The sequence below is a fragment of the Oryctolagus cuniculus genome, chromosome Y (assembly GCF_051225735.1).
Source record: "Oryctolagus cuniculus isolate XC-2025 breed Fujian yellow rabbit chromosome Y, ASM5122573v1, whole genome shotgun sequence".
Classification (NCBI taxonomy): Eukaryota; Metazoa; Chordata; class Mammalia; order Lagomorpha; family Leporidae; genus Oryctolagus; species Oryctolagus cuniculus.
The window spans coordinates 6,083,905-6,108,549 of record NC_142889.1 but is presented as its reverse complement, the minus strand read 5'-3'; the positions used below and the strand labels follow the sequence as shown (position 1 = coordinate 6,108,549).

Here is a 24,645-nt window from a genome sequence, read left to right as displayed (position 1 = left end):
TTATACATCTCTTCCCTCTCTTATTCCCACTCTTATGTTTAACAGGGATCACATTTCAGTTAATTTTCAACACTTAAGAATAACTGTGTGATAATTACAGAATTAAACCAGTCATATTAAGTAGAACAGACAAAAAAAATACTATGAGGGATAATGTATTAAGTTGTCCATTAGCAGTCAGGGCTATGCTGATCAAGTCACCATTTCTCATAGTGTCCATTTCACTTCAGGAGGTTTCCTTTTTGGTGTTCAGTCAGTTGTCACCGATCAGGGAGAACATATGGTATTTGTCCCTTTGGGACTGGCTTACTTCACTCAGCATGATGTGTTCCAGATTCCTCCATTTCGTTGCAAATGACTGGATTTCATTGTTTCTTACTGCGGTATAGTACTCTAAAGAATACATATCCCATAATTTCTTTATCCAGTCTACCGTTGATGGGCATTTAGGTTGGTTCCAGGTCTTGGCTATTGTGAATTGTGCTGCAATAAACATTAGGGTGCAGACCGCTTTTTTTTTTTTTTTATCTTTTATTTAATGAATATAAATTTCCAAAGTACGACTCATGGGTTACAATGGCTTCCCCCCCCATACCGTCCCTCCCACCGACAACCCTCCCCTTTCCCACTCCCTCTCCCCTTCCATTCACATCAAGATTCATTTTCGATTATCTTAATATACAGAAGATCAGCTTAGTATACCTTAAGTAAGTATTTCAACAGTTTGCTCCCACACAGAAACATAAAGTGAAAAATAATAGATGATTTTTTTTAAATGATGATGAAATCAGATCAGACCTATTGTCATGTTTAATCCCAGTGAGAGTCAAGTTGGGAATTGAAAATTTCTTTCTTTTTTTTTTTTTTTTTTTTTTTACAGAAGATCAGTTTAGTGTACATTAAGTAAAGATTTCAGTCGTTTGCACCCCCATAGAAACACAAAGTGAAATATACTGTTTGAGTACTCGTTATAGCATTAAGCCTCAGTGTACAGCACGTTAAGGACAGAGATCCTACATGAGGAGTAAGTGCACAGTGACTCCTGTTGTTGACTTTACCAATTGACACTCCTGTTTATGGCATCAGTAATCTCCCTATGCACCAGTTATGAGTTTCCAAGGCTATGGAAGCCCCTTGAGTTCTCCGACTCTTATCTTGTTTAGACACGGTCATAGTCAAAGTGGAGGTTCTCTCCTCCCTTCAGAGAAAGGCACCTCCCTCTTTGAAGACCTGTTCTTTCCACTGGGATCTCACTCACAGAGATCTTTTTGCCAGAGTGTCTTGGCTTTCCATGCCTGAAATACTCTCATGGGCTTTTCAGCCAGATCCGAGTGCCTTTAGGGCTGATTCTGAGGCCAGAGTGCTATTTAGGACATCCGCCATTCTATGAGTCTGCTGAGTATCTCACTTCCCATGTTGGATCACTCTCCCCTTTATTTATTCTATCGGTTGGTGTTAGCAGATACTAGACTTGTTTATGTGCTCCCTTTGACTCTTAGTCCTTTCATTATGATCAATTGTGAACTGAAATTGATCCCTTGGAGTAGTGAGATGGCATTGGCACATGCCACCTTGATGGGATTGAATTGGAATCCCCTGGTATGTTTCCAACTCTACCAATTGGGGCAAGTCAGCCCGAGCATGCCCCAAATTATACATCTCTTCCCTCTCTTATTCCCACTCTTATGTTTAACAGGGATCACATTTCAGTTAATTTTCAACACTTAAGAATAACTGTGTGATAATTACAGAATTAAACCAGTCATATTAAGTAGAACAGACAAAAAAAATACTATGAGGGATAATGTATTAAGTTGTCCATTAGCAGTCAGGGCTATGCTGATCAAGTCACCATTTCTCATAGTGTCCATTTCACTTCAGGAGGTTTCCTTTTTGGTGTTCAGTCAGTTGTCACCGATCAGGGAGAACATATGGTATTTGTCCCTTTGGGACTGGCTTACTTCACTCAGCATGATGTGTTCCAGATTCCTCCATTTCGTTGCAAATGACTGGATTTCGTTGTTTCTTACTGCGGTATAGTACTCTAAAGAATACATATCCCATAATTTCTTTATCCAGTCTACCGTTGATGGGCATTTAGGTTGGTTCCAGGTCTTGGCTATTGTGAATTGTGCTGCAATAAACATTAGGGTGCAGACCGCTTTTTTGTTTATCAATTTAAACTCCTTTGGGTAAATTCCAAGGAGTGGGATGGCTGGGTCGAACGGTAGGGTTATATTCAGGTTTCTGAGGAATCTCCAGACTGATTTCCATAGTGGCTTGACCAGTTTGCATTCCCACCAACAGTGGGTTAGTGTCCCTTTTTCCCCACATCCTCGCCAGCATCTGTTGTTGGTAGATTTCTGTATGTGAGCCATTCTAACCGGGGTGAGGTGAAACCTCATTGTGCTTTTGATTTGCATTTCCCTGATTGCTAGTGACCTTGAACATTTTTTCATGTGCCTGTTGGCCATTTGGATTTCCTCTTTTGAAAAATGTCTATTGAGGTCCTTGGCCCATCTCTTAAGTGGGTTGTTGGTTTTGTTTTTGTGGAGTTTCTTGATCTCTTTGTAGATTCTGGTTATTAACCCTTTATCTGTTGCATAGTTTGCAAATAGTTTTTCCCATTCTGTCGGTTGTCTCTTCACTCTCCTGACTGTTTCTTTTGCAGTACAGAAACTTCTCAATTTGATGCAATCCCAATAGTTGATTTTGGCTTTGACTGTCTGTGCCTCCCGGATCTTTTCCAGAAATTCTTTGCCTGTGCCAATATCTTGAAGGGTTTCTCCAATGTTCTCTAATAACTTAATGGTGTCAGGACGTAGATTTAGGTCTTTAATCCACGTTGAGTGGATTTTTGTGTAAGGTGTAAGGTAGGGGTCTTGCTTCATGCTTCTGCACGTGGAAATCCAGTTTTCCCAGCACCATTTATTGAATAGACTGTCCTTGCTCCAGGAATTAGTTTTAGATCCTTGATCAACTATAAGTTGGCTGTAGATGTTTGGGTTGATTTCTGGTGTTTCAATTCTGTTGCATTGGTCTATCCATCTGTTTCTGTACCAGTACCATGCTGTTTTGATTACAACTGCCCTGTAGTATGTCCTGAAGTCTGGTATTGTGATGCCTCTGGCTTTGTTTTTGTTGTACAAGATTGCTTTAGCTATTCGAGGTCTCTTGTGCCTCCATATGAATTTCAGCATCATTTTTTCTAGATCTGCGAAGAATGTCTTTGGTATCTTGATTGGGATTGCATTGAATCTATAAATTGCTTTTGGGAGAATGGACATTTTGATGATGTTGATTCTTCCAATCCATGAGCATGGAAGATTTTTCCATTTTTTGGTATCCTCTTCTATTTCTTTCTTTAAGGTTTTGTAGTTTTCATCGTAGAGATCTTTAACGTCCTTGGTTAAGTTTATTCCAAGGTATCTGATTGTTTTTGTAGCTATTGTGAATGGGATTGATCTTAGCAGCTCTTTCTCAGTCATGGCATTGCTTGTGTATACAAAGGCTGTTGATTTTTGTTCATTGATTTTATATCCTGCCACTTTGCCAAACTCCTCTATGAGTTCCAATAGTCTCTTAGTAGAGTTCTTTGGATCCTCTAAGTACAGAATCATATCGTCTGCAAAGAGGGATAGTTTGACTTCTTCCTTCTTGATTTGTATTCCTTTGATTTCTTTTTCTTGTCTGATGGCTCTGGCTGAAACTTCCAGAACTATGTTAAATAGCAGTGGTGAGAGTGGGCATCCCTGCCTGGTGCCAGATTTCAGTGGAAATGCTTCCAACTTTTCCCCATTCAATAGGATGCTGGCTGTGGGTTTTTTATAAATTGCTTTGATTATATTGAGGAATGTTCCTTCTATACCCAATTTGCTTAGAGTTTTCATCATGAAAGGGTGTTGAATTTTATCAAATGCTTTCTCTGCATCAATTGAGATAATCATATGGTTTTTCTTCTGCAGTCTGTTAATGTGGTGAATCACATTGATTGATTTGCGTATGTTGAACCATCCCTGCATACCAGGGATGAATCCCACTTGGTCTGGGTGGATGATTTTCCTGATGTGGTGTTGTATTCTATTGGCCAGAATTTTATTGAGGATTTTTGCGTCTATGTTCATCAGGGATATTGGTCTGTAATTTTCTTTCAGTGCTGCATCTTTCTCTGGCTTAGGGATTAAGGTGATGCTGGCTTCATAGAAAGAATTTGGGAGGATTCCCTCTTTTTCAATTGTTCTGAATAGTTTGAGAAGAATTGGAGTTAGTTCTTCTTTAAATGTCTGGTAGAATTCAGCAGTGAATCCATCTGGTCCTGGGCTTTTCTTTGTTGGGAGGGCCTTTATTACTGTTTCAATTTCTGTTTCAGTTATGGGTCTATTTAGGTTTTCGATGTCTTCATGGTTCAATTTTGGTAGATTGCATGTGTCCAGGAATCTATCCATTTCTGATAGGTTTTCCTGTTTGCTGGCATACAGGTCCTTGTAGTAATTTCTGATGATTCTTTTTATTTCTGTGGTGTCTGTTGTTACGTTTCCTTTTTCATCTCTGATTTTATTGATTTGGGTCTTTTCTCTTCTTTTTTTAGTTAGTTGGGCCAATGGGGTGTCAATTTTGTTTATTTTTTCAAAAAACCAGCTTCTCGCTTGGCTGATTTTTTGTAATGTTTTTTTGGATTCAATCCTGTTAATTTCTTCTCTGGTTTTAATTATTTCTCTTCTCCTACTAGATTTGGGTTTGGTTTGCTGCAGTTTTTCTAGGTCCTTGAGGTGCGCTGAAAGCTCATTTATTTGGTACCTTTCCAATTTCTTGGTATAGGCACCTATTGCTATAAATTTGCCTCTCAATACTGCTTTTGCTGTATCCCATAAGTTTTGATATGTTGTGTTGTTGTCTTCATTTACTTCCAGAAAGTTTTTGATTTCTCTTTTGATTTCTTGAATGACCCAGTGTTCATTCAGGAGCATGTTGTTCAATCTCCATGTGTTTGCATACTTTCTGGGGTTTCCTGAGTTGCTAATTTCCAACTTCATCCCGCTGTGGTCTGAGAAGCTGCATGGTATGATTCTAATTCTTTTAAATTTGCTGAGACTTGCTTTATGGCCTAGTATGTGGTCAATCCTAGAGAAGGTTCCATGCGCTGCTGAGAAGAATGTGAAGTCTGTAGATGTAGGGTTGAAAGTTCTGTAGATATCTGTTAGATCCATTTGGGCAATAGTGTCAATTAAATCTGCTGTTTCCTTGTTGATCTTCTGTCCGGATGATCTGTCTATTTCTGAGAGTGGAGTATTGAAGTCCCCCAGTACTATTGTATTGGAATCTAAATCTCCCTTTAAGTCCCTTAACATATCTTTTAAATAGACCGGTGCCCTGTAATTAGGTGCATATACATTTATAATAGTTACATCTTCCTGTTGAATTGAACCCTTAATCATTATATAGTGTCCCTCTTTGTCTCTCTTAACAGTTTTTGTATTAAAGTTTATTTTGTCTGATATTAATATGGCTACACCTGCTTTTTTTTGGTTTCTGTTGGCATGGAATATCTTTTTCCAACCTTTCACTTTCAGTCTGCATGCCTCTTTGTTAGAGAGATGTGTTTCTTGTAGGCAACAAATAGTTGGGTTGTGTTCTGTGAGCCAGTCAGCTAAACGGTGTCTTTTAACTGAAGAATTCAGACCATTAATGTTCAATGTGACTATTGATACGTAGTGACTTTGCCCTGCCATTTTCCCGGAAATATTTTCTAGTATATGCTTTGAGCTTCCCATGCTCTTTTACTGGTAGGTGTTCTTCCTTTCCCTTCTTTCATATTGATGACCGTGTTTCTGTGTTTCTGAGTGTAGCACATCTTTAAGTATCTTTTGCAGGGCCGGACGAGTGGCCACAAAGTCTTTCAATTTCTGTTTGCTATGAAAGGTCTTTATTTCACCTTCATTCACAAATGAGAGCTTGGCAGGATATAATATTCTGGGCTGGCAATTTTTCTCTCTTAGCACCTGTGCTATGTCTCGCCATTCCCTCCTAGCTTGTAGGGTTTCTGATGAGAAGTCAGCTGTGAGTCTGATTGGAGATCCTCTGAGAGTAATCTGACGTTTCTCTCTTGCACATTTTAGGATCTTTTCTTTATGTTTCACTGTGGTAAGTTTAATTACCACGTGTCGTGGTGAGGATCTCTTTTGGTCATGTTTATTGGGGGTTCTATGAGCTTCCTGTACTAGGATATCTCTGTCCTTCTCCAAACCTGGAAAGTTCTCTGCTAGTATCTCACTAAAAAGGCCTTCCAATCCTTTCTCTCTCTCCATGCCTTCAGGAACTCCTAGAACTCGAATGTTGGTTTTTTTAATAGTATCCTGTAGATTCCCAACAATATTTTTTAGGTTTCTAATTTCCTCTTCTTTTCTTTGGTTTGACTGTATGTTTTCCTGTGCTCTATCTTCTAAGTCCGATATTCTCTCTTCTGCTTCACCCATTCTGTTTTTAAGGCTTTCTAATGTGTTTGTCATTTGATCTATTGAGCTCTTCATTTCATTTTGATTTCTCTTCACTATAACACTTTCCTGTTCTACTAGTTTCTGAGTTTCATTTTGACTCTTCCTTAAAATTTCGTTTTCATGAGAGAGATTTTCAATCTTGTCCATTAAGGATTTCTGTAGTTCAAGGATTTGCTTTTGAAAACTTCTAAATGTTCTTATCATAAATTTTTTGAAATCCGTATCTTGCATTTCTTCTATCTCATCATCTTCATACTCTTGGCTTGGGGTGTTTTGCTTATTTGGAGGCATCATAGTGTCATCGTTGATCTTGCTCCCTCTATTTCTGTGTTTGTTACTCGGCATAGTTAATTCTTCTTGCGTCACTGTGCGTTTTTTTTTCTTTCTTTTTTTTTTTTATACTGTGTCCGTGTTAAGTGGACTGCCTGCTGTTGGAGGAGCCTTGGAGGCTTGAGATGGGTGCGGCCTGAGAGCTCTGCCTGGTTCTTCCAGGTTAAGGGTGTGCAAAGGTGACACCCTCAGGTTATGCGTGGTAAATCTCTCTCTTTTTATTTATTTATTTATTTTATTTATTCAGGGGGTAAGTAACACCGCAGGGCACGGCTGTGCAGAATTGATGGTATTTAGCTTCCAGTCTTTGGCTCCTCTGGACTCCCACTGGGTTGCCTAGGCTACTGAATTGTAGTGACTCAGTTCCTTAGCTCTCCCCCATTGATATGTAAATCCAGAGAGCAGGCCTGCTCTTTGTCTCTTGGGAATTCTAGCCTTGCAGCCTTGTAACCTTTGCAAGGTTAGGGGGAAGAGAAACCCCCGAAGCTTTTTTTTTTCCTTCTTTCCGGTAGTGAGTTTGCTGCACTTTCCGGCCCCCCTCTAGATTCTGACCCCCATTTCCCCACCAATGTCTTGGGTTATTGAGCTCACCTCCCCTTCCAGCGCCGATGTGTGGACTCGGAGCCCTGAGCGTCCCAAGTCTCCCCGCTGTTGTCTGTGTGGCATGCACTCCCCTTGGAGCACTGGGGCTTCTGCGGCTCAGTCCCGCGACTTGGCTTCCGCGCGGTGGGCGACCTTGTTCTCCCAGTAGGTCCTCTGATACACGATTCCCGTGCAATTTTTTCCTGGTTCTTTTTTCTGTGGCTACCGTAACTCCCCTTTTATTAAACTAAATTTTCCCGGACTATCGGTGCGCGCCCTCACTATTCCGCCATCTTGGCTCCGATACATGGTCATTTTTATAGAGGGAATTGTGTGTTGGTCTGTTGTGAGGAAGTTTGCATCCAGGGCTGTAGTTCTCGGAGTGACTTTAACTCTGGAAAAGTGAAAACACTTTCATTAATTTTAGAGGCTGAATCATTGAAAATGGTACCTAAGCTATTTTCAGAGATGCCTTATTTTCACAGTCAAGGGAGGGTCGTGAACATTTTAAAAATTACCCATGTGCTAAAAAAAATCTGTATTATCAGGTTTTATTGTTTTACTTATTTATTGCTCTTCAAAAAGAAAGGATTTAATAACCAGTATTGAATAGAGATTCCAAAATGGCAGAACAGGGAGGGAGCTTGTTGCTCTAGGATAGGGGAGGGTTGTAAAAATAAAAGTGGAGAGAGTGCAATCTCAGGGAACAGCTATGGAGAAAACTGTGGTGGAAATAGCATGTAGTGGATCTTTATGGGGGTTATAGACCTGAAGCAGGAAAATAGACACAACACAAGACACCAACAGCCAAGAGCCTCAGCACCATCTTTTTGGATAGTGAGGTGTGACTGGACTGCGGCAGTCCGAGCTACTAGCAATAAAGTTGTGGGGAGAGCCTGTGTGAGTCTGGCTTAGAGCCATTTGGGGGACAGTATACCTGCCAACCTGACTACCCAGCAGAAGTACCCTGCAACTAACTGAGAGAGGGGAGACACCATTTTGAGATGTAGGTAACGGTTACAGCAGCTTGTGTTCACAAGTCCACGGACCAGCCCAGAGGAGACATCTGAGGCTGGCTAGAAGGATTGATGCGGACTGGGTGCCCACTTAGGATTGTGGGCTGCTCCAGCCTCCCAGCATGTCACAAGCTCTGGGGCTCTGGCAGCCTGGGCAGAACGCTGATAGGCAGCTGGCTGTGGGAGTGTCTTCACCTCTCCATGGATGGGATAGACTAACAAAGCGGAGTGGATCCAATGACTGGGAGCCTTTTGTGCTGGGACAGTGGAAACAGTGTGTTTGTATGGGAGGGTGTAGGGTGTGGCTAAGTTTCTGGGCAGTAGCTGTATGTGGCTCCATATGCTTAGGGCTCCCTGATTGCCTTTGATGGGTCATTCCTGTGGGATCTGTGCTCAATATGAGGACTGCACAGATCATTTGGATCTTGTGGCAGCATGGATGACTATTGTACCCACTGGGCCTAGAGCCTGGGTCTTGGAATAGAGGAGCTGAGTATGAGACTATGCCAACAGAGCTGATTAAACTTCCCCCCTGATTAAAGAAAAAGATTTGACATGCCCAATATGGATGTCATTTTGGATGCTCCCTTTACCCTGGAGCACTGAACAGAGCTTCCTGGCCACACCCAGCATACTCCCCTGGGCATGCACTGAAAAAGCACACAGAGGCGTAGTCCAAAGATAAAAGCCATCAGAAGGAGGAAAAAAACTCAACAAGTATTTCCACAAATGCCTGAACATAAATGCAGCAATTCAAGAAACAGGAATTAGGAAGACAACATGATACCCCAAGGAAACACTAGCACTTCAGTACTAGAATGAAGATGAAGAGATTAAATGCCAGAAATGGAATTTAAAAGTCAAAGGATTACTCAGATGTAATCAGAAGCAAATCCCGGAATTATATAAATCCATATATGATGTGAATGAAAATTTTCTCATGAAACAGAGATATTAAAGAAAAAGTGAAGTACTGGCAAAGAAGAATTCAATAAGGCATTAAAAATGGCATTAACAATAGGTTCTTAAAAATTTTACATAAGACCAAAAGGAGAAATTAGAAAAATTAAAGTTGGAGGTTTATGGGATGCTCTGAAATAGCCCAACATACAAGTCTTTGGAGTTTTGGAAGGCATGAAAAGAGAATGAATTAGAAGGCATTTTTAGTGAAATAAATACAGAAAACTTCCCAAATTAGGAGAAAGAAATGTCCAGGTAAAGGGAGCACATAGACTCCTAATAGAAATAATCAGAAAGATCTTCAGCATGACGTGTTGTAGTGAACTTTCCAAGTAAAACATAAAGAAAAGATTCTAAAATTTGCAAGCGAGAAATACCATATTAGTTTGATGATCTCCAGTTAAACTCACAAAACTCACAGCTGACTTATCAGAAAATCTTCAGTCCAGGAGAGCATGGCAAGATATAATCAAGTCTTAAGAGAAAAAAAAAAAGTCAACCTAGAGTACTGTACCCTGAAAAGGTCTTACTTATGAATGAAGGTGAAATAATAAAGACTTCCATGACAGAAATTGGAAAAATTTGTCACCACCTGCCCAGCCTTAAAAAAAAAATGCTTGGAGATTTGCTACACTCAGAAACACAGAAACATGGTCACCACTGTGAAAGAATGTGAAGGCAAAATATTTCCCAGTTAAAGCCCAAGGAAAATCCAAGTTAAACAGTAGGAATACGCAAAATGGAGGACAAAATTGATACTTACCAATAGTTAACACTGCATTTAAAAGGCGTCAAGTCTCCAGTTATAAGCTGCTGCTGAGGTATAACAGGCAAAGCTGCTACCTGCAGTGCCAGCATTCTATATGGGCACTAGTTCAAGTCCTGGTGGCTCCACTTCCAAGCCAACTATCTGCTATAGCCTGGAAAAGCAGTAGAAGACTGTCCAAGCCTTTCGGCCCCTGCACCCACTTGGGAGACCCAGAAGAAGCTCCTGGCTCTTGGGTTTGGATCGGCACAGCTTTGCCTGTTGCAGCCATTTGGGATGGACCAGCAGATGGAAGACCTGTCTGTCTGTATGTCTGTCTCTCTCTGCCTGTACCTCTCTGTAACTCTTTCAAATAATAAATAAAATATTTGTATAGACCGGCTGAATGGTTAAAAAATAACATTCGTCTGTTTGCTGCCTCCAAAGAAGACATCACACCAACAAAGATACAACAGACTGAAAGAAAGGAAAAGATACTTCATGCTAACAGAAATCAAAAAAGAGCTGGTGTAGCCATCCTAGTATCAGACAAAGTAGGCTTTGACATAAAAGAGAGACAAAGAAGGGCACTATGAAATGACTGGTGGATCAATTCAACAGGAGATGTGACTATAATAAATGTAATATGCACCCAACTGCAGGGAAAGTGGATTTTACAAGGAAATATTAATGGATTTAAAGAGGCATAGACTGTAATACAGTAGTAATGGGGGACTTATAGTACCCCATTTTCAGCAAAGGACAGAGAAATCAGACAGAAAAATCAGAAATGAAATAGTAGAGTTTAATGACACTACAAACCAAATGGACCTAATGGCTATCTTCAGAACTTCTCATCCTACAATTGCAGAATACAGAGTCTCACCAGTACAAGGAAGTTTCTCTAGGACAGATCATATTCTAGGCCATAAAGCAAGTCTCAGCAAATTAAAAAAAAATCGAAGTCTTACCATGCATCTTCTCTGACCAAAACGGAATCAAGCTGGAAGTCAGCAACTTAAGAATTTCTAGACCATATGCAAAAATATGGAGACTGAACAACATGTTCCTGAATGAACACTGAAGAAATCAAAAGAGAAATCAAAAAAATTTCTGGAAACAAAAGACAACAGTACAACATATCAGAAATTATGGGTATAACTAAAGTAGTGTTAAGAGGAGGAAAGTTTGTAGCAATTGGTGCCTACATCATGAAAGTGGAAAGGCACCAATAAATGAGCTATCAGTGTATCTCAAGGACTAGAAAAACAACAGCAAAGCAAATCCAAAATTATGAGAAAAGAAATAAGAAATTTTAAAAATAGAAACCCAAACCTACAAAAGATAGCAAAATAAAGATCTGTTTTACTGAAAACATAAAAATTGATACACCATTGACCCACCAGAAAAAGAGAAGACCCAAATCAATAACATTAGAAAAGAAAAAGGAAATATAACAGATTACCACAGAAATAAAAAACATTAATCAGGAATCACTACAAAGAGCTTCATGCCAACAAATTGGGAAACCTAGAAAGTTGGAGTCCTGCACCAGCCAGTCCAGGGGTTCCCAAAGGTGTGATAGGGTCAGCACAGGAAGAAATGAGAGACAAATGGACAGCAAGGCTGATGGCATGGCTCTGGCGCTTGAGCACCAGGCTTTATTTTTATATCATAAGTCACATAATGATTTTCCTTACAGTAACAAGTCTGTTACCCATTCTCATGTAGTAACAATTTCTTTGATTTTCAAGGGCATATTCAGAGCATGGGTTACTATCAGACAGATGCAAGATAATGGGCTGCGCATATGAGCCAAGGCCTCGAGTGCTGTCAAGTTATGCAGAAATTGGCTACACAGCTAGAATATTACCTTCCTAATCTAATCTTTACTGAAGTACTAGTGTTCAAAGCAGGCCCTTTTTAAAATGTATCCCTTCTTTTGCAGTTCTTTCCGTAACTCTTTATTTATTGTGCTTTTCTAAAGGTTCACTTAGATCTATTCCTCAGTTTTGACATCCTAACCATACTGGTATTTGTAGCACGTATTGAATTAAAGCTTTAATAACATTTACCTTTATTTTAGTGGGAAGTATACACCAGGAGCCTATTGCCTTTTAATTCTTTTCCACAAACAACTCAACTTTGCATAAAGCATCAACCCCTTCTCCTATACCAACATTCTTCTTGATTAAAATTTTACAAAGCAATGGACATTTTGGGGATTACGAGACCAAGCGCTCTTCCCTAACATTAGAAATACAGCTATCATTAGCAGGACCACCAGGAAGTTCTAGCTTCTTATACAGAGTGCAATTCCCAACAAACCTAAAACCACCAAGAGGACCTTAGCTGTTGTTCTCATGCCTTGCTGAGACAGACCTTCTGCTGTGACCTTGTCAGCTAGCTGAAAGTGCCTTGGCCTTGCCACTAGAAGAAATGGATAGATTCCTGGACATGCACAACCTAACAAAATTGATTCATGAAGATACACAAAACCTAAACAGACCAGTAACCAAGACAAAAATCCAATCAATAATAAATACCCTCCCAACAAAGAAAAGCTCAGAATAGGTTGGCTTCACTGCTGAATTCCACCAAACATTTAAAGTGGAACTAACTAGAATTCTTTTCAAGCTATACAAAACAATTGAAAGGGAGCGAATCTTCCCAAACATTCAGCCTACATCATTTTAATTCCAGTACCTGCAGAAGATAAAGAGAACTACATACCAGTTTCCCTGATGAACACATATGCAAAAATCCTCAACAAAATAATAGCCAGTTGAATCCAGCAACACATCATAAATACCATTCACACAGACCAAGTGGGATTTATCCCCAGAATGCATGGATGGTTCCACATTCACAAATCAATCAACATGATACAACACATTAACAAACTTAGAACAAAAAAAAAATCTCAGTAGATGTCGAGAAAGCACCTTAAGCAAGTTGTTTATAGAGGGAACACTCCTCAACACAAGCAAGGCAATTTATGACAAACCCTGGGCCAGCGATTTTATTGAATGGGGAAAAGTTGGAAGCAACACTGAGATCTGGAACCAGACAAGGGCACCCACTCTCTCTGTTGCTGTTCAATATAGGCCTAGAAGTTTTAGCCAGAACTTTTAGGAAGGAAAAATACATGAAAGAGATACAAATTGGGAATGAGGAAGTCAAATTATCCTTATTTACAGACATGATTCAATAAATAAGGAATTCAAAAGACTGCACTAAGAGACTATTGAAAGGCAAAAAACTATTTGGTAAAGTAGCAGGACATACAATGAAATAGCCTTTGTGTACACAGATAATGCCATGGCTGAGAAAGAACTTCTCAGATCAAAACCATTCACAATGGATTCACAATAAATTAAACACCTTGGAATAAGTTTAAACAAGGACATCAAAGATATCTACAATGAAAAATACAAAATATTAAAGAAATAAATAGAAAAAGACACAAAAAATGGAAACTACCATGTTCATGGATTGGAAGAATGAACATCATTAAAATATCCATACTACCAAAAGCCATTTACAGATTCAGTGTGTCCCTGTTAGTGTTTTCAGCCATGACCAAGAACGACAACCAAGACCACGCTGAGCCTCAATAAGTTCCATTAGGGCAAAGAACTTCCAGGAGCAGCATCAGAGGGAGAGGAGCTCAGAGTGCATGTGTAGAGCTGGAGTTTTATAGGGAACTTGTGTCAAGGGAGTTCAGAGTTAGGTGGGAGGAGAGTTGAAGTGGCCAAACAAAACAAGGTGGGATTCGGGCTGGAGCATCTGGAGAGGATACTAGATACCGTGAGATGGTGTTCCTGACACAAGGAGTCATCAGGGCTGCCTCATTTATAGCTGTGGCAGTAATAGGGACCTGGAAGCACAGGATCTCTGACTTGTAACTGGGAGCAGTTGCGGGAATGGTGAAGCTCAGAAAGTCTCTCAGGCCTGATTTGTAGCTAGGACAGATTATGAGAATGGTGAAGCTCTCTAGGAGTGTGCCACCAATGTTTTTATTTTCTTGATGCCAGGAAAGAGTATGGGAGATATCTTGGACCTGTGTGGATTTAGGACTCTCATAATCCCAGTCAAGATAACAAGGGCATTCTTTTCAGATACAGAAAAAATACGATGCTGAATTCATTTGGAAACACAAGAAATCTCAAAAAACAAAGCTGGAGGCATCACATTCCCAGATTTCAAAACATAATAAAGAGCATTTATAATCACAACAGCCTAGTACTGGCATAAAAACAGATGAATAAAACAATTGAATAGAATAGAAACTCCAGAAATCAATTCACACATCTACAACCAACTTATCTTTGACAGAGGAGCTAAAATCTATCCCTGGAGTGAGAACAATGTCTCACACAATTGATGTTGGAAAAACTGGATCTCCACATGCTGAAGTATGAAGTAAGACCCCTACCTTCCACCTTACACAAAAATACACTCAAAATGGTTCAAAGACCTAAATCTATGACATAGTACTGTGAAATTATTAGATAACCTTGGGGAAACCCTGAAAGACCCTGGGATGGGTGAAGTTTTCTTGGGAATGACCCCAGAAGCACAGAAATACAAAGACAAATTGATAAATGGAATTGCTCAAGTTGAGAAGCTTCTGCACTGCAAAAGAAACATCCAGCAAAGTGAAGAGGCAACTGACAGAATGGGAGAAGATATTTACAAACTATGCAGCTGATAAAGGATTAATATCCAGAATATATAGAGAAATCAATAAACTGTACAACAGTAAAACAGTCTAGTTAAGAAATGGGCAAAGAACTTGAATGTACACTTCTCAATAGGGAAAATCCAGGGGCCAGCACTGTGTGTTAACAGGTAAAGAAGCATCCTGCAGTGCTGGAATCCTATATGGGTGCCGGTTCAAGACCCACTTCTGATCCAGCTCTCTGCTATGGCCTGGGATAGCAGTAGAAGATGGTTGGTCCAAATCCTTGGGCCGCCTTAGGAGACCCAGTGGAATCACCTGGATCCTGACTTTGGATTGCCAAAGCTCTGGATATTGGGGCCATTTAGGGGGTGAACCAGCAGCTGGGAGATCTCTGTGTCTCTATGCCTGTGCTTCTCTGTAACTCTGCCTTTCAAATAAATAAATCTTGAAAGAAGAAGAAATCCAAATAGCCAACACACAGAAGAAAAAGTGCTCAGGATCAGTGGCCATTAGCAAAATGCAAATCAAAACCACAATGGTGCTTCAACTCACCCGTTACAAAGGCTTTCATTCAAAAATCAACAAATAACAAATGTTGATTAAGGATGTGGGGGGAAAAAAGTTGCCCTAATCCACTACTGCTGGGAATATAAAACTGTACAGCCACAGTGGAAGACAGTTTGGAGAATGTTCAATGCAGGTCAGTTCACAGTAGCTAAGATATGGCATCAAGCCAGATGTCTGTCAGCTGAAGACTGGAAAAAGAATTAATGCTATATGTACACTGTAGGATACTACACAGTGGAAAAATAAAAATGAAATCCTGTTGTTTGCAACAAAATGGATAGAACTGGAAACCATTATACTTAGTAAAATAAGCCAGTCCCAAAAAGATAAGTACCTTATGTTTTTCCTGATCTGTGGTAACAAATAGAATACCTGAAAGTAATATATAGAGGTGAAATTGACACTCTCAGTTGCAATGACTTTCAATAGCTCTTGTCTTCACTGTTAAGGAACAGTTTTTTTCATACTATTTGTTAATCTTATGTGAATAAAGTTAATTGAAAATAAATCTTAGCAAAAAATAAGAATGGGACTAGGAGAAGGAGGAGGAAGAAGAGCAGGAGTATGGGTGTGAGAGCAGTTAGGTTTGCAAACAGTCATTATGTTCCTATATTTGTGTGTATGAAATGCATGGTTTGTATACCTTACATTTAAAAAATGTTGTTTTACACTCAAAAGGAATATATTCATTATAAACCAAAAAAAAAACCCTACCAATATTTATAATCAGATGTATGAAAGACTGAAGATGTTTCATGTGAAATTTCAGTTCCATAGTTTGGGATTTTTTTTTTCTCTAAGTAAATTGATCTTGAAAATCAACTTTACCACCTTACAGGAGACTATACATTTATTTATTTGATAATAGCAGGGAATTAGAATATATTTAAGAGTGATTCCAGTTAGATAAAGTTTTTACATTTTAATGTTCATTTCTTTAAAACTTAGCAAAGTCCAAATTGATTGATTGTAGGAGTGTTTCATAAATTAACTGTAAGAATTGTATAATGTTATATTAGTGTAAAAGCCGCATTTTTTTCTGACACATCATCTTTTGATTTTGTGAATGACCTGGGTTTCTGTTTGGATGTTTTGGTTTATATGCTGATCTATTTTGAAAACACTTCCTTTATACCAGGCAAAAGATCAATTATTTTCTTCCTAATATACCAAAAAACCTTCACTTTAACTGGATTTTGTTTGTAAGACTTTGCCCTCTTCTTTCACTCTCTTATTCTCTCCCAATCTTTTCCACACCAGTATAAAATGCTACTTGAACTTTTTTTTCTAGAATTTTCAAGCTAATCCACCATAAGCAGAATTTATCCTATAAATACTAAATTTTGACAGTTGAATACTTCTCAAGACTATGATACTATTTAGTAGGCATTTTTAAGCAACAAATTTGGCCATTAGAATGTTGATATTGCTTAATAAAAAAGATTTTTTTGCTTAAATGCAGATGATGGAGGCTACACTTATAATGTCAACATGAGTTCTTCTAGGGGACCCTTTGCAGTTAAAAGAGGTCCATCTTCAAGAAGTGGAGGTCCTCCTCCTAAAAGATCTGCTCCTTCTGTTCCAGCAAGAAGCAATAGTGCAGTGAGAGGACGAGGTAAATATTATGCAACAACAAGTTTTCTTTCCTTAGAACTAAAGTTGTTTTCTTATGAATGAAAATGAGTTAAATTGGATTAATGTTTAAACCTAAGAAGCAACATAGAAATAGTAAATCTGCCTATCTACTTGCCTATGTATTTCTGCATCTTATTATTTGGAATTTGGAATTGGAATTGCAATTTGGAATTTGGAAATTCAGGATGAAGAGATAAATTCAGTTACCCATAATAGATGTAATAGGTAATTAATGACCATAGTAGTAAAACCATTCCTTCATTAATTCATTACAGAATCTATTACATTTTATTAAAAGTCCCCTCCAACATTCTTTGATTGTAAGGCTGCTTTTCCTCAAGATTCTCTTGAAAATTATGTCCTGTGAGAATTGTCTCACATGTTTAACTTTGGGTTGTATATTTTAACAGCTGGTTTTATGTTCTTAAAGTAATTATAAAATAACTGAAACTTGGCAATCATAACATTGTTAGTGCTAAGATCACAGAACTATTTCTGTTCAAGGCATCCTTTTTGATTGTGAGGCTAGTAATAAACACAGAAAAACATGAACGATAATTTATTTCTTATGGCAAGGAAATACAGAGAAATCAATAGAAGACATTTTATGTAACATTTACATAATAGTTAAGGAAGGAGTCAGTTCATGTCACTTGCATAGTTGTGAAACGTATGGAAGATCTAATAGTGCAGGAAAGATTGAACTTTTTTTTTTTTTTTTTTTTTGGACAGGCAGAGTGGACAGTGAGAGAGAGAGACAGAGAGAAAGGTCTTCCTTTGCCGTTGGTTCACCCTCCAATGGCCGCCGCGGCTTGCGCGCTGCGGCCGGCGCACCGCGCTGATCCGATGGCAGGAGCCAGGTACTTATCCTGGTCTCCCATGGGGTGAAGGGCCCAAGCACTTGGGCCATCCTCCACTGCACTCCTGGCCACAGCAGAGAGCTGGTCTGGAAGAGGGGCTACCGGGACAGAATCCGGCGCCCCGACCGGGACTAGAACCCGGTGTGCCGGCGCCGCAAGGTGGAGGATTAGCCTAGTGAGCCGCGGCGCCAGCCGGAAAGATTGAACTTTAATGTAATTGTCACTGGTGGACTAATGAAGAGATTTGAAGTGAACTAAAAGCAGGAAAGCACACAAAAAAGGTGTGAGAACAAATAAAACAGATAACGTTTAGGAGGAGATTTAAAATAAGGTCCTGGATTACAAAGCAGAAGTAAGAACATTTATTAGTAAAGAGGCTTAACAACATAATATCTTACTTCATGTAAAGAGAGAAGTATAATCTCTAGTTCTGTTTTTAAACTTTGGTACAGTGGGTTCTTGATGCTGCCATTATCCAGTTTACCTTGAATACAGTTATCAGTGAATACAGATATCTGCATCTTCAGAATACATACGGAGCAAACCTATTTCCATTAGAGGATTAGCCAGTGAGTGCTTAAAACATGAAACGCTGATCTCTAGGAATTGAGGAATAAGAATTAACACAAGACAAGATTTGAGAAAATTGCTTGCTTTAAAAGGTACAGTTTTCCCCAAATGAATATTCCATTACATTACTAATATGCAAGGGTAAGCTAGTTCATTAGCAGTAAAATAAAACTAGCCACTTGGTAATAATTTAGGAAATAAAAAAATTTAGCTTGTAATAATTTTTCAGTTAAAAGGTAGCAGAGTTTGTGTATGTAAGATGGATTGAATAGCAAGATGGCTTTCTTAGCTAAGAAATAAAAAATAAAAAATGAACTCTATGAAGTAAATAGTTTGAATGTTTACATTTTTGTCATTAATATTCATTAGTAGGGAGCTCTTATTTACCCTAACAGTTAAGATGCAAATGAAGATAGTGTCCCACATTGTACTACTTAAGTTCATTTTTCAGTTCAGGTCCCACCCTCCTGTTAATGCAGACTGCAGAAGGTAGTGCTGACTGATAAGTAATGGAGTTCCTGCCAAACAGTAGGGAACCTGGATTCAGATCTCTCTTTCAACTTCCTCTGTGGCTTTTGTGGGGCATTTGGAGAGGGGGATGAGAGTTTGTTCTTTTGCTTCAAAATTGTTTATTTTTAATTTAAAAACAAGCATTTAAAATATATTTCATATGTAAAGGAATAAATGAAGATGCAAAAATGTTTTTTAAAGATTTTATTTACTTATTGGAGAGGTAGAGTTACAGGCAGTGAGAGGGAAAGACAGAGAGAAAGGTCTTCCTTCCGTTGGTTCGCTCCCCAAATGGCTGAAATGGCCGGAGCTGCACTGATCCGAAGCCAGGAGCAGGAGCTTCTTCCAGGTCTTCTCCCATGCAGGTGCAGGGCCCAAAGGAATTGGGCCATCTTCTCCTGCTTTCCCAGGCCATAGCAGAGAACTAGATTGGGAGAGAAGCAGCCGGGACTAGAACTGGTGTCCATATGGCTTGCCAGCACTGCAGGCGGAGGATTAACATACTGATCTATAGCACCGGCCCTGGATTTTAATATAATTTATTGGAAAGGCAGAGTAGCAAATTACCATCTGGTGGTTCATTTCCCAAAGGGCTGCAACAGTAAGGGCTGGGCCAGAAAGAATTCAGGAACAGGAAACTCCATCCTGATCTCTCACAATAGGTGACAAGGTGCTAAATACGGGCCATCCTCTGCTTTCTCTCTAGATACGTTAGCAAGAAACTGATTAAAAAACAGAGTAGCCAGGAATTGAGCTGGTTTTCTGACATGGGAACCAGACTTTGCAGGTGGTAGATAAATGTGCTGTGAGACAACGTTGGCCCCCAGAAAGTCTTTTCTAAAGAAGTTTTTAAGCACTAAAATTGGTGTTTCATTTGCTGCTTGTTTATGAGAATCATTGGTCCTGAAGGCATATTAAGATACATACAACTATGAGAAATTTTCCTGAGTTACATACTTTTAGCCATTCAGGGTAGGGCAGGGCAGGGGGAGACATTAGAAATATGCAAAGGCAGGGGCTGGCACTGTAGCGTAGCGGGTAAAGCCGCTGCCGGCAGTGCTGGCATCTCATGTGGTGCTGGTTCGAGACCCGGCCTGCTCCACTTCCAATCCAGCTCTCTGCTATGGCCTGGGAAAGCAGTAGAGGATGGCCCAAGTCCTTGGGCCCCTGCACCCACATGGGAGACCTGGAAGAAGCTCCCGGCTCCTGGCTTCGCATCAGCGCGGCTTTGGCCATTGCAGCCAGTTGGGAAATGAACCAGCAGATGGAAGACCTTTCTCTCTCTCTCTCTCTCTCTCTCTCTCTCTCTCTCTCTGACTCTCCTTTTCTCTCTGTGTAACTCTTTCAAATGACAAATAAATCTTTTAAAAATATGCAAAGGCAAAGAGAATATATAGTATAAAACATAAAATATAACAAAGTCTTGTTAGGAGAATGAATGGGAAAGAGGATTAATTGATAACAGAACTTTATTTTGAAAGACTCTAAAGGAAAAAGAAAGAAGTATGTTAAGGATAACTTAGGTCCTTTAAAAACTGAGGTGGCTACAGAAAAAAGTGAAATTTTTGAAAATGAGGCAGTTATGTAAAACAAAATAAGAAATAGTTCCAAAGTTTACAGTAGCCTGAATTCAGATTTTTCCACTCTACCATAATGTGAAAGAACTATGTACTTCAAATTTTGAATTTTGCTATTTTCCTGGCTGGTGATAGGTGATCTTTTACTCTCCTCTGATACGGGGTAGTGAAAGTAAGCTGCAGTTCCCAGTAAACCCTGTGATCTTATATTTCTGTAGAAGTATGTTGTGTTAGTAACTGGCTGCGATGTTCAGGAGATATAATATATTAAATTCATATTTAACTTAAGGAGGATTTTGACTTAGAACTAAATTATGAGAAGCATCTGTATTTACAAAAAGGTTTTGTTGCACTAAGTTGCCAATGCTGGTATGTAAAAACAAATGAGTTAAACAGCAAGAAGACTGGAGTATACTGAGGCTTTTTAAAAAAAGAAAACAGGTTGAAAGGATAGTGACAGATTTGTTTCAACTAGTCTTTACACTAAATTGTAATTACTTGGTTTAATTTTGTGTTTGAAATTTGAATAGTAAAAAGAACAGGAATAATGGACCAGTATGATGAACAATTATAAGCAGTAAGAGTGAAGACAAGTTTTTAAGAATAATTTGATGTGATGAGAAGGGATAGATAACTGAAATGATGACACATGCAAGGGAAGGATAGTCAAGTGCAAAAGGAACAGAAGGAGACATTCAATGAAGGAAAATGTGTAAGTAATCTTATTTTTGAGGTTTTGTCTACATAAGGTAACATTATTTTAAACTTTCTGTGTAGAGAGGGAACATAACAAGAAAAAAATGTGAATAACGTTTAAGCGGTAAACAGAAAAGCATTGATGGAGTCTTGGAATAATTTTTGACTTCTGTAAAGAGGAAAAAATGTTCTTTGAGGTACTTAATGTTATGATGTTGAAACTAAAGGTCCTGAATCACGCGGGAGAGAGAATTATGGAGATCTACCGCGTAGAAAGCCAGTGTCTTCCCGGAGAGATTACTATGTGTCACCAAGAGGTGGTGGTTATGCTGCAAAAGATAGGTAAAGGAAATCAGTTTTTAATTTTAAAATTAACAGTTTGGTATTATGTAAGAGCCACTTCCATTTAGACCTCAAAATATTGCCTTACACCAGAGAAAATCTTTACCAATTAAACATTACATCCCAAAGTTCCCCCCCCTCTCAACCCCTGACAAATAGCATGTTTATTTTATCTGTATGATCTATAGAGGATAGTTCATGTGATCTTTTGTGTCTCCTTTTCCTTAGCATGTTTTTAAGATTCGCTGACATTATAGCATGTATTTGGTACTTATGTTATTTTATTTCTTTTATTTATTTGAAAGAGTTACAGACAAGTAGAAACAGAGATCTCTCATTCACTGTTTCAATCCCCAAATGTCTGGAACAGCCGGAGCTGAGCTGGTCCACAGCCAGGAACAAAAGCTTATTCTGAGTCTCCCTCTTGGATGCAGGGGCCCAAGAAAGTGGATCATCTTCTACTGCTTTGCCAGGCTATAGCAGAGAGCTGGATCAGAAGTGGAGCAGCCAGGACTCAAAGCAGTGCTAACATATGGGATGCCAGCACTGCAGGCGGTGGTCTTACCTTCTGTGCCACAGCCTCACCCTATTTAAGTTCTTTTCTAACATAATATTCCTAGGATCATTCAAATCATATTTGAGTATCTGTTTCCAGTTACTTTGGATATATACATAAATAACTGCAATTATTGAGGGAAGTAATAATTAGGTTTAATTTTTTGATGAGTCATTAAATTACAACATAGCAGTTGCACCAGTTTATTTTATATTACCAATACTCTAGGATCCCAGTGTGTTTATATCCTCTCTTTTTTCCATTTTTAAAAAGATTTTATTTATTTATTTGAAAGATAGCATTACAGACAGTGAGAGGGAGAGATAGAAAGAGAAAGGTCTTCCTTCTGTTGGTTCACTCCCCAGATGGCTGCAGTGGCCAGAGCTGGGCTGATCCGAAGCCAGGAGCCAGGTGTTTCCTGCCGGTCTCCTGTGCAGGTGCAGGGGCCCAAGGACTTGGACCATCCTCTACTGCTATCCCAGGCCATGTCAGAGAGCTGGATTGGAAGAGGGGCAGCAGGGACTAGAACTGGCACCTATATGGGATGCCGGTGCCACTGGCAGAGGAACAACTCACTGTGCCGCAGAGCTGGCCCCTTTTTCAATTTTTTTTTTTTTTAGTATAGACTTTGTAGTAGATAGGAAACATGTCTTTATTTGGTCATCATTTTCATTTTCCTAATGAATTACGGAGTTGTGTCATGTACTTTTAGCCCATTTGTATGTAGTATTTGAAGGAATACTGTTCAATAACTTCGCTGATTTTTTGTGTGTGTTTAAGAGATAGTGTTTTTGTGTTTTGTACTTTAGAAATTAATATTTTAAAACCCACTGCTTTTAAGTTACAGAGATTATCCAGGTTCCCAAGAAGGCAAGGATTATGGTCCTCCAACTAGAGACGTTGTGTACCATGATTATGGCCATTCTAGTCCTCGGGATGAACATTTCTCTAGAGGATATAGGTACCTTGAAAATTCTGTGCTTATCAATTATGTTACTGAAATTGGTAATTTTTAAATTAATTAAATCTTTCCTAAATCTAGTGACCGTGGTGGCTATGGTCGCAATAGAGATTATTCTGAGCATCCAAGTAGAGGCTTTTATAGAGATGCATTTGACAATTATGGTAAGTGTCCAATTTTGATTTGTGTAGTATAGATTCAGCTAAACCAGCCACATGGTGAATATAATTTTACTCACAAAATGTAAATTGTCTATTATGGTCTCTTGACTAGATTGAGAATATTGAGCCAAACAGTTTGCTATTAATGAAAGTTAATCTTTCCTCCCATTGGGAAGTTTAATCTTTACATTTTAAAATAATGAGTGTGACAATGTTATGTATAGGATCTGCATGAAACATTAAAATTCACTCTGTTTTCAGAGGAAGTAAATATTTGTTACTTTCAACTTAAGACCCCTGCCTACTTCAGCTTAATTGATGTCATTAGAGGCAGATAAAAGCAATGTTTTCTCAACTGTTTAATAACCAGTATCATGGTGTAATGATACCCAAAAAGTGTTGAAGTTTTGCTTTCTGATCATTGAACTGCAGGGAATTCCCGTGGCGTACTATCTGCACGAGGGCCTCCACTGACTTACAGTGGAAACAATCGTTACGAAGATTGTAACAGTACACGAGATGGATATGGTGGAAATCGGGACAGTTACTCAAGCAGTCGAAGTGACATGTATCCAACTGGTCGTGCACGTGGTAGCAGACGGGAACGAGGGTTCCCACCTTCTCTGGACAGGGTGTACTATGTTCCTCATGGATCATATGGTAGTTCAAGTTGTGGGGCTTCTAGAGGCAGTCAGGGGAGAGGCCAGTCTGAAAGAGGAGGACGAAGAAGGTACTAAAACAAAAATTACACTTGTTTGCCAAACTTCCTTTGCAGACAGAAAATTTAAATGCTACTTTTCTTGTGTTGTAAGTACTAGCTATTAAAAGAAATACCTTGGTTTTGGAGGAGGGGGCATATATTAACTTCTCTTCTGTGACTTTTCCCTTTTACAATATATAGATAGATTTGTTTAAAGTAATGTCAGTGTCGCTGTTGAGAAATAAACGTTTCTTCTTGAGAGTGTTTGTACTGTTAAAAGTTCTTAGAATAAAAGTTTGCACAAAACCCTGTGTCCCGTTGCATTGTTCTTTGTTGCATGTATGTCACTACACCAGCCCTTAAACTATCTTTATATTATAAAGAAATAATTACTTGAAAGAGGGTGAGCCGGCACCGTGGCTCAATAGGCTAATCCTCCACGTGCGGCGCCAGCACCCCAGGTTCTAGACCCGGTTGGGGTGCTGGATTCTGTCCCGGTTGCTCCTTTCTTCCAGTCCAGCTCTCTGCTGTGGCCTGGGAGTGCAATGGAGGATGGCCCAAGTCCTTGGGAGACCAGGAGAGGCGAGTGGCTCCTGGCTTCGGATCAGCGCGGTGTGCCGGCCGCAGCGCTCTGGCCGCAGTGGCTACTGGGGGGCGAACCAACCAAAAAGGAAGACCTTTCTCTCTGTCTCTCTC

The 24,645-nt window shown here is 39.3% G+C and overlaps 1 protein-coding gene across 1 annotated transcript in view; it reads left to right on the top strand.

Annotated features, from left to right (window-relative positions):
* Positions 1–24,245, top strand: part of LOC149119157 (RNA-binding motif protein, X chromosome-like) — a 32,395-nt gene extending 8,150 nt beyond the window's left edge. Inside the window, exons 3-7 of the mRNA XM_089325289.1 lie at positions 16,844–16,996; positions 21,457–21,571; positions 22,969–23,088; positions 23,170–23,252; positions 23,682–24,245. Coding sequence (XP_089181415.1) covers positions 16,844–16,996; positions 21,457–21,571; positions 22,969–23,088; positions 23,170–23,252; positions 23,682–23,986 — 776 coding nt within the window. The 3' untranslated portion in view covers positions 23,987–24,245. The remainder of the gene's footprint in view (positions 1–16,843; positions 16,997–21,456; positions 21,572–22,968; positions 23,089–23,169; positions 23,253–23,681) is intronic.
* The last annotated feature ends 400 nt before the right edge of the window (positions 24,246–24,645 follow it).